This window comes from Sus scrofa, chromosome 11, assembly GCF_000003025.6.
Source record: "Sus scrofa isolate TJ Tabasco breed Duroc chromosome 11, Sscrofa11.1, whole genome shotgun sequence".
NCBI lineage: Eukaryota > Metazoa > Chordata > Mammalia > Artiodactyla > Suidae > Sus > Sus scrofa.
Window position 1 is genome coordinate 1,022,608 of NC_010453.5, and position 19,003 is coordinate 1,041,610.

Genomic DNA, 19,003 nt, shown 5'->3' on the forward strand with positions numbered 1-19,003 from the left:
CGTCCCTCTCATGCGACCATCTGCTTCGAAACCTAGATGCCTCCTATGTGGATCCTCTGGGCCCGCAGGCGGAGAGACCAAAAACGGCAGCCAAGAAGAGGCTCGACGAGGATGATTTTGCGGATGAGGAGCTAGGGGATGATTTGCTTCCAGAGTGACGGACATTTTACCCTGTTACTCACGGAGGGAGAGACGGCGCCCTGCGGGACAGCCCTCTCGCTCGGCTTTGGAGCGCACGTCCAGACTGTCATTTTGCACCCTGCCCAAGCTTTAGACAAGTGTATTCTGTTCCGTGAGTAGGGGTTTGTGTTTTGCTTTGGTTGGAATGGAATTAAACACATGTGAAACTAATGCTGTAGCCCAGCGACCTGCAGCAAGAAGGAAGCCTTGTAGCCCTCGCTCCCTCGTGCCCGCGCGCCCATCAGAACGTGTGTGCCCACAGCGCACCCTTCTCACTACACTGCGTGCTGCTCTTTTCCATGACTTCGTTACGACGACGAGTTCAGGCTGGGAACGCCATGCTGACGTCTTGCTTTGCAGCTTGAAAAGGACTGGGCTGGAGCCTGTTCCCGATGAGTTTTATTTAAGCGAAACTCCTCCGCGTTTCGAAGCTGAGCCTTGGGACCTCTGGCCTCATGGGGATAGTAACCCTGCTGAGGTTGGTTTGGGACGCAGCCCAGGATGCAGTGGGGAGACTCCGAGCCCGTAGAGCCTCTCTGCCCTCAGCCCGAGGCGCCAGCGGCTCTGAGCACCGCCAGCCTCGTGACTGCCTCGCTACCTGCCCCTGGGTGTGGGGTCAGGGCCCGCGTCTCCGTCAGCTCCGCCTAGGGACCCCTCTGTCTTGGCGTTGCTGCTGCCGCGCTCGCCCCTGTTGGGTGCAGGAGGAGGAAAGCCCACGGCAGAGCAGGGTCCCCCTCCCGAAGGAGGCCCCGATCTCCCGGGAGGCCCCCCGTGGACGCAGGCACCCCCGGGGGTGAGCCTCTGAGGCCGTGGCCGTGCCTGACGCGGAGCCCGAGGAGACAGACAGAAAACGTGGCTCTGATGGACCTGAGGTGCTGCCGAGGGCAGCTGTGAGAATACAGTGGCGGGATGGCAGGTGCGGAGGAGCCGCGAGGGGAGGCGACGGGGGGCAGCGAGAGCGCCAGCAGGTTCACCCGCAGCAGAGGGGCCGGGAGCAGCTGGTCGTGCAGGGAAGGGCTGGTCGGGTAGGAAAGGCCTAGTTTCTGTTTTGGGCACAGGCTGCTGGCGGGGAAGGAAAGGGAGATACAGGTTGCGTTGTTGCAGTGACCAGTTTCTGCAGCGTTTTTGTCTTGCAGCTTTGGGTTTCATTTTGTACCGTTACCACCTGACCGGGAGCTGGGAAGCCCTGCCGCGGGCGTGTGTCACCACCAGGAAGACGGGCGCGGCAGGGCCACAGGGCCTGGGGCAGCGGGGACAGCACGTGGGAGGGGTCAGGGGCTGCTGGAGCGGGTGGGTCCTCGAGGGAGGCAGGGCCGGGGCGCGGAGGAGAACAGCGTTGGGGTCCCATTCTGGGACTGACAGGTGCCCTTAGAAGGCTTTACGCAAGGAAGGCAGGTGTGGTGATTTGATTCAGCCTTGGGAACCAGCGGTCACACCGGGTGTCGCCGAGCCAGCTGGGCTGAGGCAGGCGGGGGGAGGCGACAGGGCGGAAGTGACGGGGCAGGTCTTTAGCAGACGTCCCAAGACGTGGTCGAGCCCGCGCACATTCCGGAGGCCGCGCGCCGAAGGCTTGCCAGTGGATGGGATGTGGGTCGCGAGGCAGAGGGGATGGTGGCCAAGTTGGAGGCTGGGGACCGAGCGGCTGGCGTTGCCTTCAGAGGTGGGTGCGGATCGCGGGGCGTCTGTGGTCACGGTTTAGTCATGTTAAATTCAGGGTGTCTCTTTTGTTGTCGTCGTTGGCCACGCCCGCAGCATGTATAGAAGTTCTCGGGTCAGGGATGGAGCCAGAGCCACAGCAGCGACAACCCCGGATCCTTAACGCACCGAGCCACCCAGGTGTCTCTGAAGCATCCGACTGGAGACACGAGAAGTTCGTGAGTTTACAGATCCAGGGCTGCATCCGCGTACAACTGCTCCTACAGCTACGGCTCCTACAGCTACAGCTCCTACAGCTACAGCTTGCACAGCTACAGCTCGCTGCAGTGGAATCCAGTGAGGTCACCTGGGGGGCGGATAGGAGACACGGCTGCAGGGCAGGGAAGAGAGATGACGCAGCAAACGCCGAGCGGGGCCACAGGTGATGGGGGTGGGGGTTCAGAGCTGAGCACGTGGGACCTCCAGTTCCAGGGAGGGTGCCCTGGACCCTGCGAGGCCAGTGCTCCTGCTCTGACGGCCAGGGAGAAACACGTGCTCACGTCCCTGGAGGAAAGTCAGAGGAGAGCACTGTTCCTGGAGGAGCCGACATCCCGCTGACTCATCTCTAGGGCGTCTGCCAGCTCAGAACATCGGCTGAGGCGCGGAAAGGGGCCCTCCCAGGGAAGAGAGGCTTGCGGAGCCTTTGTGTGCTGTCAGCCCCACATCCTAGAACCGTAGAGAAGCCCGCAGTCCTCACTGGCCTGTGCTGAGCTCTGCGCTGGTGCTGGGGGACGGAGCCTCGAGGCTCAGAGTTAGATTCCCCACTGTCTGCGGGTCCTTAGGGCACAAATGCAGCAGAGACACGGACGGTGTGTGAGGCTGTGGGCAGGAGCTCACGCTGGAAGTGTGAAGGCTCCAGGGACTGAGCTGACTGGCTTGCCCTCCTTCGCAGCGGAAGGAGACACATCGCCTAGGCTCTCGGTCAAAAGCCTGGAAGGACACGTGAACCAGGAGCGGACTGACTCTGAGAGAAACTCATCCAGCTCAGTCCGTGCTTGCGTTGGGGGAGTTGGTTCCAAGTCCTCTCTGAGTAGCAGAGGAAAGGGGAGCTTCCTCCGGCGACAAATCGTGTGCAGCTTCCACAGTTCTTCCGTATGCAGCATGTGGCACATAATAATAAAAGTCAACAGCTGGAGCTCCCTGGTGGCCTCGTGCTTTGGGATCCAGCGTTGTCACTGCTGTGGCGTGGGTTCAGTCCCTGGCCTGGGAACTTCTGCATGCTGTGGGTGTGGCCAAAGACAAAAGTACACAGATAAGAGAGGTCCAGAAAGCAAAGGAAAACATAAATAGAAGCCAACACTTAGGTAATACAGGCAGCATCTCAGACAGGGACTTCGAAATAACCATGTTGAGTATGTTAAATAAAACATTGGTTGAAAAGTTGGAGAATTCCAACAGAGCATTGGCGCCTATGAGCAAGAGCCAAGCGGATAACCTCCGATGGAATGAGGTAATATTTGAAGTTATTTGGGCACAGTTAACAATGTACTGGACACAGCAGAAGTCAAGGTTAGTGAACAGGTCATTTGAAAATACCAGATTGAGTTCCCATCGTGGCTCAGTGGTTAACCAACCCAACTAGTATCCATGAGGACTGGAGTTCGATCCCAGACCTCACTCGGTGGGTTAAGGATCCGGCATTGCCGTGAGCTGTGGTGTAGCTCACAGACGTGGCTCGGATCCCACGTTGCTGTGGCTCTGGGGTAGGCCGGCAGCTGCAGCTCCGATTTGACCCCTGCTGGCCTGGGAACCTCCACATGCTGGGGGGTGGGGGGGCTAAAAAGAACAACAACAAAACGAAGGCAAATGAAAGGTAACGTACAATAATGAAAATACTTGCTGAGCCAGAAGAAAGGCAGCTGAAGGAAGAAAAAGGAAAGGAAGAGCAGCTGAACAAATAGAAAACGAGTGGCAGGATGAGAGGACCTAAACCCAGTGCCGTTAGTAATGACGCTGCATGAGGAGCCACCACTGGATCAAAGAAGACCTGACTGTGACAACAGACATTTTATCTTTTATTCTTTGGCTGCAAGCACAGCATATGGAAGTTCCTGGGCCAGAGATGGAATCCGAGCCGCAACTGTGACCTACTCCACAGGTGCAGCAGCACCGGATCCTCAACCCACTGCTCACAGCAGGAACTCCAAGAGACCCTTTAAATACGAGGGCAGACAGGATGCAAATGAAAAGGTGCAGAAAGACACACTGCAAACATCAGTCGCTAGGTAAAAGGGAGTGCGTCAGCTGACGCAGGAAAATCCGACAGAATGGGCGGGGTCAGAGTGAGTGTGATTTCAACGTTGTTCGAAGCCCTTGCCACGAAGTGCCGGGGACGCACGCCCCTTTGGGTTGAGCAGAGCCTGGGAAGTGAGGACTTGGAGCCTGGAATAAAGACACGTCAGGATAGTTTGCTGCAAAATAGAGCGGAGAGGTGTGGCGGTGGACAGAGTGGGGCCTGGGCCAAGAAAGGTTTATCGAGCCTATCAGGAAACAGCTCAGCGGGACGTAGGGAGTCGACGCACGCAGGTTGGCAGCGGCGGCGGCGGTAGAACAAAAAATAAAAGCAAAAAAGAAGTGCGTGCGGAGCACGGGGCGAGGAGGGAAACAGGCAGCAGAGTTTTGAGGCCGGAAAGGGAAATGCGTCCCCTCAGGAAAGGAATATAGCTCGGAAGGTGATGCCATGGGTCGTCCTCTGAGACGAGTGGACTCCGTCAGAACACAGTCCGGGCAGCCCAGGTGTATGAGTTTTACCAAAGTTGGGGTTGTTCCAGGCGAAGAGAACAGAGGTCCAAAGGAGCAAGGGAGTTGGGGTACTTCCCAGGATGCGCTGTGTTGAATCATGAGCTCAAGACACGAAAGGAGACAAGGCCGGCTGAGCGCAGGCTCAGACGACGCGAGATCAGGGCACCACAGGTGTGGCGCCGAGAGCAGCAGGTGTCCGGAAGGCCACCCCTGCTGAGGGCCGCATCGGGGGGTGGGTGCACGCTGAGGACTGAGAGGGGAGCAAAGGCCGTGGACGCCAAGGTACCACGCAGAGGCCGGGGTATCCGGCAACTCCCCCGCAGGGGTCACGGGACACCCAGGTGTGGACCTGACCTTTACAGGAGGGAAGGTGGGTCGGATCCGCACACCAGGCGGTAGGTAACCCAGGAAGGGAGGTGGAAGCAGCCGCTCACACGCGGACCTGAGAGCCTTTCCCCAGCAGCTTGGGCTGTGCCAAGGCGCTCCAGCTGGGCCTGGTACTGGGGCGGCTGCGTGATGGGGGCGTGGGGAAGAAGGAAGATGGCTTTAAGTCAAGCTCTCCTGCGCACAGGGGTGGTAAGATCTGTGCAGAACACTGCAGAGGCATTCATTTCCAAGGGAACCCGATGAGGCTGCTTTTGAGTGTTGTGTTGCCTTTCCCCCCTTGTCCTAATGTTGGATTGCACTGTGGCGTTGAGTTCCCATGTTCAGCTTTGAGGATAACTGATTACAGACATTTTGCACCTGTTTATGGGGCCGTTTCTCGATGGTTCAGGATCACAAGACAGAATGTTACTGTTCTCCCAGCCGGGCAGGCATTTTCTGTACTTAATCTTTCACAAAATGAAAACCAGGGGAAAGTAAGCATTTTAGTTTCCAAGTAACAGGAGGAGAGCGGAGGCGCTGTGTTATCAGTGGAATGTCCTCTGTTGACTCATCAGCCGTCCAGCCCTGTATCCACTTATCTCTGATAAGCTGTCCTGAGACGCTGAGAATTCCCAGGAATTCTCACAAAGACCCTGCTAGGGCTGGTCTTTCTCCTAAAGGACTCCCACACCTTCACCAAATTAAAACAAAACAGAACTGTGGGTTTGTGTATTGATAGGTTTATTCCCATTTCACAGAAACAAAGAACACAGACAATGTACCTACTAATCAGAGAAAAAGTTTTGCCACCTCAAACGTTTACTCACCAAGCTGTAAACTGCTTTAATGGCTTAAATTGGAGATTTCTGTGGGATTTTCAGCAGTGAAGTCATGCCTAAACTCTCCAGTTATAGAACATTCAAGGCGTGCAAAAGTGTGGTTTTTCTACACAGCATGACTGAAATGTAGTGTAACCAATGGTTTACAAGGCTGGCAGGTACCAAAGCTGCAAACCGTTTAAGGAGGCATCAGGTAGGTAGGTGCTACACGTTCGAAAGCCTTTCAGCTGCTATCAGTCTTCTGTTTTTATTTGCTGCGTGGCTGCTGTAAAACGACCCTTTTCCTTAGCCTGCCACCTGAAAGGCATGACGCAGTAACTGACAGTGAACAAATGAGCGATTTCGCTGCTGCTCCTCGGAGTCCCTCTGTTTATTTCCTTTATTTACAGCATCTCGGGCCTATCGTACGTGACGGCTCGCACTCACAATCCCGTCCTCGCGGGGCCGGAGCGCCCAGCCCAGCGCCCAAGGGAAGCCCAGGCCAGCCGTGAGAGGGCGAGCTGGGCGGGCTGGGTGCTGCTCGGACGCTGGAGCTGCCCGAGGGGCGCCGAACGGCCGCTTCCTGGGTGTCCCGGGGAAGGAGCAACGCCCCCCCCCTCCCACGACCTGAGCAACACTGTCAGTCCCAGCGCGCTTCCCTGAGCCCCGGACTCGAGAGGAAGTCGTCGTCGTGGCGAAGAGGCTCCTTCAGGCTCCGCGCGCTCCGTCTCCAGGTGGCCGCTCCCGTTCGCGGAGAGCGTTCCTCCCGGAGGCTCTTCCCACCGGCCAGAACCTGTCCGACTTCCCTTCCAACCGAGGCCGCCTCCTTCCGCTCAGCGCCGCGCGGCTCCGCTCGGACGTGTCCGCGCCTCCGCGACCACCGCCGGCGCTTTGGGGAGATGCTGGGGCCGCCGGTGAGTGCGCGGCGCGGGCGGCCGGCGTCTCGCTCCCGGCCCGGGGCGGCCTCGTGCGGCCCGCGCGCCCGGGACTCGCAGGGGCCGCCGCCGGGCCCGCGGCGCCGTCACAGGCACTCGCAGCCCGCGGCGCAGCAGCCCGGCCGGCAGACGCACACGCGCACCGCGCACCCGCGCCCCACGCGGACCCCGGCTCGGGGCGGCGGCGGCGGGGGGCGCGCGGGCCGGCGCGGCGCAGGGCCCCGGGGTGCCCGCGGGCGGCGCGCGGGCGGGGAGGGCGCGCGGGGGCCCGCGTGGTCCGCACCCATCCTCGGGGCGGGGGCGCGGGGCGGGGGCGCGGGGGGCGCAGGGCCGGGGGCGCGCGGGAGGCGCGGGGGCGCGGGGCGGGGGCGCAGGGGGCGCGGGGCGGGCCGCGGGCCCCTTCTCCGCGCGGCGCTGAGCGCGGCCTGTCCCGCAGGTCTGGGCGCTGGTGGCCGGCGTGCTGCTGGCGCTGTCGCCGGGCCGGGCGGGGGGCGCCCCGCGGGCAGGCCGGCGGCCGGCGCGGGCGCGGGGCTGCGCGGACCGGCCCGAGGAGCTCCTGGAGCAGCTGTACGGGCGGCTGGCGGCCGGCGTGCTCGGCGCCTTCCACCACACGCTGCAGCTGGGCCCGCGCGAGCAGGCGCGCAACGCCAGCTGCCCGGCCGGGGGCAGGCCCGCCGACCGCCGCTTCCGGCCGCCCACCAACCTGCGCAGCGTGTCGCCCTGGGCCTACAGGTGAGCGGGGCCGGCGGGGGGCGGCCGGGGCGACGGGACGGGGGGCGGCTCGTTCCCACCGGGGCCCGTCGCCTCCCTCGAAGGAGACCCGCCTCCTCCGTTCCCTCTTCGGCTCTTGCAGCTGCAGCAGAGTCTCCCGAGCACCTGTTCTCGGCCAGGTAGGTGGCTCAGGGCGCAGGGCTGGGTTTGGGGCTTGCGCGAGGGACCCGGTCCGCGAGCCTTTCCTCGTTGTTACAGGATTGTGTGCGGAGGCCTGGGCGAGGTCCAACGTGGGATCCCGCAGGCGTTTCTCGGGCGCCTGCGGCGGGCCGGGTGCCGCGGGGCCCACGCTCCGAGTCCGTCTAGCCTGAGGGCCGAGGTGGGGGGGGGGGGATGGCGGTGATGGGACAGTAAGCGAGGGGGGCTGGAGAAGCTGCGTGTGCCGTCGTTTGAAGGCGGGCGGAGGCTCGTGCGCTTTGGAGCACAGGCCTACCTTGAGGTCGCTGGTAAAGAGGTCCTTTCGGAGGAAAGGAACGGCACGCAAACTGGGGACAGAGTGGCTGGAGTGTCCTCAGCATACGTATCACTGTTCTCTTCTCCTCCATCCCTGCTGAGGTCGTCGCCCCAGGGGGTCACGGTCTGGCTGGTGGTGCTGGGAGCCCTCATGCCACAGCCTGGAGAAGAGGAAGAGCTGGGACGGGGTGGCCCAGGGGCGGAGGAGAGAGTGAAGGCCCCAGGCGTGGGGTGTGGGGTGCGTGTGTGCGCAGCTGCGGTCAACCGCTGGAGAGGGCGCAGGGCTGGGCTTGGCAGCGCTGCAGGGTTGGCGTCTGCCCTCGAGGGCGTTTTCCATCAGGGAAGCCACACAGCCGTGGTGCCCCTGATGAGGGGTAACCACAGGACACGTACCGGACACGCGCACCCAGGGTCCCTGGAGAATGTGAGACCAGGAGCAACTGGGACAAAATTGCTTAAAGAAGTACAAGCTGCAGGATTTAGTAGAGGATGGCTGCGTGTTGGGCGAGGGGAACACACCGTGAAAGTCCACCCTGTGGGGTGTGCAGAGAAGAAGCGGCAGCCTGCGCTCCCCCAGCCTCCCAGCTGAAGCCCCCCCCAGCCACTCCCTTTGATGCTTAGCTCTGGCTTCTTCCCCTCTCTCCCCCCACCCATCTCAGGGCTCTAGAGGGTCGCTGGTTGTCTGTCCCTCTTTCTGCAGCCTCGAGGTGCGGAACAGCTTTAAGGAGGCCGTGAGTCTCTCGCACATGCTGCAGTAACAGATTGCGTAGCTGCCCCCAGACCAGGCTGAGGCGGGTGGACCACGCAGCTACTTAGGACCGCCTGGCAGCCTGTCCGCGTGGGGTCTGGCTTGGGTGGTTGATGTATTGAAGGAACAACGCCAGGAGCAGGTTGTCCAGAAGGAAATGAGTTCAGTTCTGAACAAGCTGTGTGTTGTGTCCCTGGGAGCGGCTGGGTGGAAGTGTGGTCTCCGGGGACGGTGGGGTGGAGGGTAGCCCGGGAGTGGCCAGGCCCATCAACTCAGCACACGGTGAGCCCTAGCTCCTCTCCAGGGAAAGACCCCCAGCGCACAGGGGGGTCGGTGTGGCTGGGAGGCGATGCCCTCACTTCCTGAGTTCAGGTGAAGGTTAGAAAAAGTGGATGCACCTGGCAGCCCGGCGCCTGGGAAAGGGCGGAAGAGCCGTGGGCTCAGCCAGGCATCCCGCAGGCCGCAGACCCAGGCTTGAGAAGGATGGAGGGGGACACGCACTGCGGGTCCAACCTGAATGGCACAGAACGGACCTCTTTAGGTGGATAAGGTAAATTTTAAAATAGAACTTTGGGGGGTTCCCATTGTGGCTCAGTGGTTAACAAATCCGACTGGGAACCAGGAGGTTGTGGGTTTGATCCCTGGCCTTGCTCAGTGGGTGAAGGATCTGGCGTTGCTGTGAGCTGTGGTGTAGGTGGCAGACACAGCTCGGATCCCGCGTTGCTGTGGCTCTGGCGTAGGTCAGCGGCTACAGCTCTGATTAGACCCCTAGCCTGGGAACCTCCACATGCTGTGGGTGCAGCCCTAGAAAAGGCAAAAAATAAAATAGAACTTTGGAATAAAAGGCAGTTTTCCATGTATTTAGGGAGAGAGGGCTCGTTCAGTAGTGTTGACTTGAGGAACCAGCTGGAAAAAATACAGTTGTTATCTCACACCTAGAGCAAATAAGTTCCAGCTGTCTCAGACTGAAATGTAAAAAACCTGTAAAAACAGGCCAATTTTGTCCATATTCCTGAGTGGAGAAGGCCTGTTGAGAGGCTCACAGACGCCCAAAGTCATAAAAGAGGCAAATGATAAATTTCTTTGGATAATTTTACGCCGTTTTTTCTTGGCAAAATCAAAAAATATACAAGGGCAAATTGGAAGAAGAAACGTGTGGCCCATGTGACAAAGGGCTCATTTCCTAGAAAGCAGCCCACAAACCAAGGACAAGACCCAGTGAAAAGATGACAAAGGCACAGACAGTCCCCAAGGAGGGAAGTCACGTGATCCCAACTTTGAAAGGGGGACAGACCTGGCTCCCAGGCATAGTAATGCAACAGAACTGTCCTGAGAAAGCTTTTTGGGCGGGGACACCCCTCAGGCCTCGCTGACAAGGGTGGTGAGGCCAAGGCTTGACTGTCCGGGGGGTGTGAGCTGGTGCCGCTTTGATGGAGCAGAGTCAGGTATTAACTATGACAAATCCACGTGCACAGACAGAGAAGCTATTTGGGTTACAGGTCTCCTCCTGCAGCCGCCCGAGCCCAGTGCGCCGCTGTGTGTGCAGGGCTCTGGCTGTGCTCACAGCAAGGGGCAGGGGCACCTAGATGCCCACCAGGAGGCAGCTGGTCCCGACGAGTGCTGTGACAGGTGTAGAGAGGCCCCTGGGCAGGCGAGGGCAGGGGAGCGTGGAGCTTGCTGCTCCGTGATGGAAGGGACCTGTTCCCTGGCTCACAGGTAGACTAGGGGATGCTGCACACGAGTACGGGCAGACACACCTTGGGCATCCTTGGGACTCGGTCATTAGGGTGCCTCGGAGTTGGGAGGCCGGGGAGAGCGAAGGGGAGGAGATGGACGTTGCACTCTCTGTGTCTTTGGAGTTTTCTGTGATGCGCCTCTACTGTTTCAAAAGCTTTTTAAAATTTTTATTGTAACAGAGTTGATTTACAATGTTGGTTTCAGATGTACAACAGCGATGCACTATTTTTGCAGATTCTGCTCCACTTAAAGTTATTATGGGAGTTTCCACTGTGGCGCAATGGGACAGGTGATGTCTCTGCAGCACCAGGACACAGGCTAGATCCCTGGCCCAGCACAGTGGGTGACAGGATCTAGTGTTGTCGCAGGCTGTGACTGTGGCTTGGATTTGATCGGGAAACTCCTTATGCCAAAAAAAAAAGATAAAAGCAAAAAAGTTACTGTAAAATACTGGCTATGTCCCCTGCGCTGTACAGTGTAGCCTTGTAGCTTATTTATTTTATACCTGATAGTTTGTGTCTCTTAATCCCCACCCATATCGTGCCCCTCCCCCTCCCCAGTGGTGACCCCTGGTTTGTTCTCAGTGAGTCTGTTTCTCTCTTGCTGTATTTATTCCTTTGTTTTACTTCTTGAGACGCCACGTAGAAGCGATGACATAGATTCTTCGTACTTCTCCGGAGTTATTTCACTGAGCGTAGTAGGCTCCAGGTCTGTCCACAGAGCTGCAAGTGGCAGTATTTCTTCTTTGTGGCTCATGTTCCATTGTACGTACGTGTGTGTGGACACACACACTGACTCTTGGTCCATTTGTCTGTTGATGGACTCTTGGGGTCTTCCGTACCCTGGTCACTTGTGAAGAGTGCTGCCGAGAACACTGAGATGCGTGCGTCCTTTGAGTTCGAGTTCTCCTTTCTTCCGGGTCAGTACATAGGAACGGAGTTGCTGGGTCTTGCGGTAGTTGCGTTGTTGGTTTTTGAGGACCGTCCACACCGTTTCCACAGCGGCTGCACCAGTTTCCCTCCCGCCAGCAGTGCCCGGGGTCCCCTTTGTCCACAGCCTCACCAGCATTTGGTATTTGCTCTTTTCGATGAGCTGTTGTGACAGGTACGAGGTGATGGCTCCCGTGGTTTTGACTGGGTCTCTCTGATTGTGAGTGTGACACATCCTTTCCCGGGCCTGTGGGTCACCTGCATTTCCTCTTTGGAAACATGTCCGCTCAGGTTCGATGCCAACGTGTGTATGTATATTTTAATGATCTCAGTCTTCTTAAATTTGTTAAGATTTATTTTCTGGCTCAACAGGTGGTCTGTCGTGGAGAATATTCCGCTAGTAGTTGTGAAACCCCACTCCTTCTCAGGTGGGGCTTGAATCCAACCAGAACTCAAATTGGGACCTGAACTCACCCACCCCTCAGCCTGGAGCTCACAATCCCTGGCTCAGGAGGGGACTTGGACCCACTATCTTTTATTTATTTTGTCTTTTTGTCCTTTGGGAGCTGCACCCATGGCATGTGGAAGTTCCCAGGCGAGGGGTCTGATCACAGCTACAGCTGCTGGCCTACACCACAGCCCCAGCAACACCAGACCCGAGCCGTGTCTGCGCCCTACACCACAGCTCACAGCAATGCGGGCTCCTTGACCCACTGAGCGAGGCCAGAGATCAAACCCACAATTCATGGTTCCTAGTTGGGTTCGTTTCCGCTTCGCCACGATGGGAACTCCCCGTGTTTTTTTTTTTTTATCCTGGGTTGTATAAGCTGTTTATGAACTTTGGATAGTAACCCTTATGGGTCATAACATTTGCAGATACCTTCTTCTATTCAGTAGATTGTCCTTTCATTCAGTTGATGGTGTCCTTTGCTGTGTAAAAGGTTTTAAGTTTCATTAGGTCCCATTTATTTAGTGTTGCTTTTGTTTCCTTTGTCTAAGGAAACACATCCAAGAGAAGTAATGCTGTGATGTATGTCACAGGGTGTTCTGCCGGCGTTTTCTTCTGGGAGTTTTATGCTTTCCGTCTTCTGCTTTGGTCTTTAATCCATTTGGGGTGTGTTTTGTGCGTGGCGTCAGTGTTTCAGTTTCGTTCTTTGACAGGTGGCTGTCCAGTGGTCCCAGCACCTCTTACTGAGGGGACCGTCTTCTCTCCGTCCTGTGTTCTCGCCTCCTTTGTCACAGATGCCTGGGGTTATTTCGGGGCTCTCTCTTCTGTTGCGTTGATCTGCGTGCCTGTTCTTTGGCCAGTACCATGCTGGGTTTTTGGTTGGGGCTATTTTATTTTATTCCAAGTGAAGAGATGCATATTGAGGAAATTCCTACTACACTAGAAAGACAAGTAACGTCGCCGTGCAGTTATTTTTTCGTAACAGCTGTGTTGCGTTTTAACGGCCACGCTAAGGACGCTGCTGTGTGAAGTGGACACTTGCTGAGTTTCGCTGTCTGCAGCCCCGCGGCTTCATCAGCATCCGAGGAGCGACGACTCCCCCCCTCGAGGTGTCTCCATGCTCCCGCCGGATCCCTCTCTCTGGTCCCTCCCTTTGCCCGCCATCCTCTAACTCTGTTTTCTCATTATCAACTGGGTTGCGTTTCTTACAATTTCACCTGAAAGTAAAATTTACATTGATTAAATGGAGTCATTTTTCCTGGCTTTTGGAAATGTATCGTGATGATTTTTAGATTATCCACGTTGCATGTACAGATACGTCATTGTTTTTATAGCAGAGTCATGTTCCACTGTGCAGATTTGGAAAAACGTTTGTATTGGAGTTCCCCTCATGGCGCAGTGGTTATCGAATCCAACTGGGAACCTTGAGGTTGTGGGTTCGATCCCTGGCCTTGCTCAGTGGGTTAAGGAGCCAGTGTTGCCGTGAGCTGTGGTGTAGGTGGCAGACGCAGCTCGGATCTGGCGTGGCTGTGGCTGTGGTGGAGGCTGGCAGCTGCAGCTCCGATTCGCCCCCTAGCCTGGGAGCCTCCATACGCCGCAGGTGTGGCCCTAAAAAGACAAAAGAAAAACGTTTGCATCAGTGTACCTGTTGGTGGGTATCTGTGGTGTTTTCAGTTCCGACGGTTACAAATGGAGACGCTGGGAAGATTTAGGAGAAGGGGTCTCCCCTCCCTTTCTGGCCACCCCCCAGCCTGTGGAAGCTCCTGGGCCCGTGATCACATCGCAGCCATCGTCGTGAGCCGAGCCGGGGCTGTGGCGGTGCTGGATCCTTAACCCGCTGCGCCAGGCTGGCTGCTGAACCTGCGCCCAGGGCTCCAGAGACGCCGATCACGTGGTGCCACAGCGGGAACGCCTGCTTTTGTTTTTGTTTTTTCCTTTTTTTCTGCTTTTTTGGCCACACCATGTCATGTGGAAGTTCCTGGGCCAGGGACTGAACCTGAGCAATGCCAGATGCCTCACCCTGTACACCACAGCAGGAGTTCCCTGTTGCATTTTTTTAAGTATTACTGAAGTAGAGCTGGTTTACAAGCTGCGCGGCTGAGCACACATCCGTGCTTTCACAGGTTCCTCCTCCGAGCAGGTTATCAGAGAGCACTGGGTGGAGTTCCTGTGCCCGACGGCAGACCGCCCCGGGCCACACTGTGCGCATACGGTGGCGTGTGCGCCAGTCCCAAGCCCTCCGCGAGTCCCTCCCCGAGACCCGTCCCCTTCGGTAAACACAGGTTTGTTTCCGAGGTCTGGGAGTCTGTTTCTGTTTTGTAGATAAGTTCCTCGGTATCACCTTCTTTGTCTTAGAGGTTCCCAGACCAGGGGTCCAATCGGAGCTGTAGCCGCTGGCCTAGGCCACAGCCAGGCCAGACCCGAGCGGCATAAGTGACCTACACCACGGCTCACGGCGATGCCGGATCCTTAACCCACGGAGTGAGTGCAGGGATCCAACCTGCAACCTCCTGGATACTAGTCGGGTTCGTTTCTGCTGAGCCACGACGGGAACTCCCATGTGTGATCTTTTTACATTCTTTTTTTTTTTTTTTTTGTCTTTTCTTGGGCTGCACCCGCAGCATGTGGGGGTCTCATCAGAGCTGTAGCCGCTGACCTACGCCAGAGCCACAGCAATGCAGGATCCGAGCCGAGTCTGCAGCCTACACCACAGCTCATGGCAACGCTGAACCCTTAACCCACTGAGCAAGGGCAGGGACCGAACCTGCAACCTCGTGGTTTTTGGTCGGATTCGTTAACCACTGAGCCACGACGGGGACTCCTCTTTTTACATTCTTATTTTAAATACGCCATCCTGGTCTGTCCCAGATTGGATGTCGTTCCCTCTGCTGTGCAGTAGGACCTTACTGCTTATCTGTTGTAAATGTAATAGTTTACACGACTCACCCCAAACTCCCCGTCCATCCCATGCCCTCCGCCCTCCTCCTTGACAACCACAGGTCTCTTCTCCATGTCTGTGAGTCTGTTTCTGTTGGTAGATCCATCTGTGCCATATGTTAGATCCCACGTGTAAGTGGCAGCACATAGTGTTTGTCTTTCTCTCTCTGAGTCAATTCTCTCAGTATGAGAGTCTCTAGTTCCATCCATGGTGCTGCAATTGGCATTATTTTGTTCTTTTTTATGGCTGAGTCGTATTCCATTGTGTGTACATACCACATTTTCTTCATCCATTCATCTGTCAATGGACGTTTAGCTTGTTTCCGAGTCTTGGCTGTTGTGAACACAGGGCTGCATGTTCTTTTTGAATTGTAGTTCTGTCTGGATATATGCCCAGGAGTGGGACTGCTGGGTCATAGGGTAATTCTATATTCAGTTTTCTTAGGTGCCTCCGTACTGTTCTCCATAGTGATTGTACCAGTTTACAGTCCCAGAAACAGTGTAGGAGGGTCCCCTTTTCTCCACGCCCTCTTGAGCATTTTTTCTTTTTTATCTTTTTTGGGCCATACCTGTGGCACATGGAAGTTCCCAGGCTAGGGTCATTTTGGAGCTGCAGCTGCTGGCCTACACCACAGATACAGCAGTGCCAAATCCAGCCCATGTCTGTGACCTACACCACAGCTCACAGCAGCACCAGATCCTTAACCCACTGAGTGGGGCCAAGGATTGAGCCTGCATCCTCTTGGATGCTAGTTGGGTTTGTTTCTGCTGACCCAGTGGGAATTCTTCTTCAGTATTTGTTACTTGTAGACTCTTTTTTTTTTTTTTTCTGGGGCCGCTCCCTCATCATATGGAGGTTCCCAGGCTAGGAGTCTAATCAGAGCTGCAGCTGCTGCCCTATAGCACAGCCATAGCCACAGCAACGCCAGATCTGAGCCGCGTGTGCAACTTACACCATAGCTCACAGCAACGCCAGATCCTTAACCCACTGAGCAAGGACAGGGATCGAACCCAAAACATCATGGTTCCTAGTCGGATTCGTTAACCACTGTGCCACGACGGGAACTCCTGTACACTTATTAATGATGGCCACTCTGACTGGTGAGAGGTGGTAGCTCATAGGAGTTTTGGTTGCATTTCTCTAATAACTAGTGATGCTAAGCATCTTTTCACGTGTTTTTCTGCCATCCGTATGTCTTCTTTGGAGAAATGACTATTTAGGTCTCCTGCTCGTTTTTAGATTGGGGTTGTTTTTCTGGTGTTGAGTTGTATGAGTTGTTGGTATATTTTGGAGAATAAGCCATACAGGTTGCATCATTTGCAACTATTTTCTCCCATTCCGAGGGTTTGTTGTTGGTTTTTTGTTTGTTTGTTTTTTATGGTTTCATTTGCTGTGCAAATACTTGTAAGTTTGCCTGGGCCTGTTGGTTTATTTATTTTTTTTATTTCTACTGCCGTGGGAGACTGACCTAAGAAAACATTTGCATGGTTGATGTCAGAGAATGTTCCTGCCTATGTTCTCTTCTAGGAGTTTGATGGTGTCCTATCTTATGTTTAAGTCTTTCAGCCATTTCGAGTTTATTTCTGTGCCTGGTGTGAGGGCGTGTTCCAGTTTCACTGATTTACATGCAGCGTCCAGTTTTCCCAGCACCACTTGCTGAAGAGATTGTCTTTTTCCCATTTTATACTCTTGCCTCCTTAGTTGAAGATTATTTGACCATAAATGTCTGGGTTTTTTTCTGGGCTCTTTATTCTGATCCATTGGTCTGTATGTCTGTGTGGTACCAGTACCACACAGTCTTGATGACTGCGGCTCTGTAGTATTGTCTGAGATCTGGGAGACTTATGCCTCCTGCATGGTTTTTCCCCTGAGGATTGCTTTGGCAACTCTGGGTCTTGTGTGGCTCCATTTAAATTTTGGGATTGTTCTGTGAAAATGTCATGGGTAATTTGATACAGATCACATTAAATCTGTAGATTGCTTTGAGTAGTATGGCTTTTTTTTTTTTTGCTTTTTAGGGCCACACCTGTAGGCATATGGAGGTTCACAGGCTTGGGGTCGAATCAGAGCTGCAGCTGCCAGCCTACACCACAGCCACAGCAACACCAGATCTGGGCCACATCTGTGACCTACACCACAGCTCATGGCAACACTGGATCCTTAACCCACTGATCAAGTCCAGGGATCGAACCTGCATCCTCATGGATACTAGTCAGATTCGTTTCCACCATGCCACAAAGGGAACTCCGGTATGGCCATTTTAACAATATAAATTATTCCAGTCCAGGAGCATGGCATATCATTCCATTTCTTTGAATCGTCTTTAATTTCCTTGATTAATGTTTTATAGTTCTCAGCATATAAGTCTTTCACCTCCTGGGTCAGGTTTATTCCTAGGTGTTTTTTTTTATTTTGGTGCGATTTTAAAGGGTGTTTTTTGTATTTGTTTTCTAATATTTCATTCTTAGTATACAGTAATGCAACCCGTTTCTGAATGTTAATCTTTATCCTGCTACTTTGCTGAATTCGTTGATCAGATCAAGTAGTTTTTGTGTGGAGTCCTTAGGGTTCTCTAATATATAGTATCATGTTATCTGCATACAGTGACACTTGCACCTCTTCTCTGCCGAATTTGGATACCTTTTATTTCTTTTGTTTGATTGCTGTGCCTTGGACTTCCATTACTGTGTTGAGTAAAAATTGGGCATCCTTGTCTTGTTCCAGATTTTAGCAAGAAGGCTTTCAGCTTTTCTCTGAGTATTATAGTTGCTGTGGGTTTGTCATACATGGCTTTTATCATGTTGAGATGTTTCCTCCGTGCCCATGTTAGTAAGAGTTTTTATCGTGAATGGATTTGCGGTTTTGTGTCTACTGAGATGATGTGGATTTTGAGCTCTCCTTTGCCAGTGTGTACGCGTTGGGTGATGTGCGTATGTTGAACCATCCTTATGAACGTATGATGAATCCCGCTTGGTCGTGGTGTATGATCTTTTTTATGTGTTGTTATAGTTGGTTGGCTAAAATTTTGTTGAGAATTTTTGCATCTTATATTCATAAGATATTGTTTTTTTGTTTTTTTGTTTTTTTTTGTTTTTGTAGTAGTAGCTTTGGTTTTGGTAGGGTCACGGTGGCTTCATAGAATGTCTTTGGGTGTGTTCCTTCTTCAGTCTTTTGGAAGAATTTAAGAAGGATGGATGGAGTTCCCATTGTGGCGCCGTGAAAACAAATCCGACTAGGAACCTTGAGGTTGCAGGTTTGATCCCTGGCCTCGCTCAGTGGGTTGAGGATTGGCTACTGCCATGAGCTGTGGTGTAGGTTGCACATGCGGCTTGGATCTGGCGTTGCTGTGACTGTGGTGTAGGCTGGCAGTTGAAGCTCCGATTAGATGGCTAGTGTGGAAACCTCCATATGCCATAGGTGTGGTCCTAAAAAGACAAAAAAAAAAAAAAAAAAAAAAAGAATGATGGGTATAAGTTCTTTGTATGTTTGGTAGAATTAGTCTGTAAAACCATCTGATCCTGGACTTTTGTTTGTACTAAGTTTTTTTTGTAATTGCATATTCAGTTTCATTTCTAGTGATCCTTTCATTCAAATTATCTATTTCTTTTTGATTCAGTTTCGGTCGGCTGTATCTTTCTAGAAGGTTGTGCATTTCTTCCAGGTTGCCAAATGTTGGCATATAATTTGTGCATGTTATTCACTTACTATGTTTTTTCGTATTTCCATAGTATCAGTTGAGATTTCTCCTTTTTCATTTCTCATTTTGTTTATTTGGGTTCTCTTTTCTTCTTGGAGAATCTGGCCAGAGGTTTGTCAATTATGTTTACCCTTTCAAAGAACCAGCTCTTGGTTTTACTGATTGTTTTTGTTTGTTTTTTTAAATCTCTATGTATCAATTTCCTTTCTGATCTTAAATTATTTCCTTCCTTCTGCTGACAGTAGGTTTTGTTTGTTCTTCTTTTTCTCATTCTTTGAGGTGGAATGTTAGATTTTGCTTTGAGGTTTTTCTTGTTTTAAAGGAAGGCCTGTTATCACTATGAACTTCCCTCTGAGAACTGTTTTTGCCACATCCCCTAGATTTTGTATGGTTATGTTTTCATTGTCATTTGTCTCAGGATATTTTTTATTTTGTTTTTGTTTTTTTGTCTTTTTGCCTTTTCTAGGGCCACTCTCACGGCATGTGAAGGTTCCCAGGCTAGGGGTCAAACCAGAGCTGTAGCCACTGGCCTACGCCACAGCCACA

The 19,003-nt window shown here is 53.9% G+C and overlaps 2 protein-coding genes across 7 annotated transcripts in view; both read left to right on the plus strand.

The window, feature by feature from the left end:
- IFT88 (intraflagellar transport 88) overlaps nt 1-3,010 on the plus strand; it is an 82,174-nt gene extending 79,164 nt beyond the window's left edge. For 5 of the 6 annotated variants that reach the window (XR_002336593.1, XR_002336592.1, XR_002336595.1 and 2 more), the window contains one exon: nt 37-384. Coding sequence is in view for 1 of the 6 variants with exons in the window: in XM_021065434.1 (XP_020921093.1) it covers nt 37-158 (122 nt within the window). In the remaining 5 variants the exon portion in view is untranslated. Of the gene's footprint in view, nt 1-36 lie in introns of all 6 variants that reach the window. The other variant, XM_021065434.1, reaches the window with a different exon arrangement.
- Nucleotides 6,612-19,003, plus strand: part of IL17D (interleukin 17D) — a 36,868-nt gene continuing 24,476 nt past the window's right edge. Inside the window, exons 1-2 of the mRNA XM_021065436.1 lie at nt 6,612-6,715; nt 7,173-7,468. Of these exons, the coding sequence (XP_020921095.1) occupies nt 6,701-6,715; nt 7,173-7,468 (311 nt within the window). The 5' untranslated portion in view covers nt 6,612-6,700. The remainder of the gene's footprint in view (nt 6,716-7,172; nt 7,469-19,003) is intronic.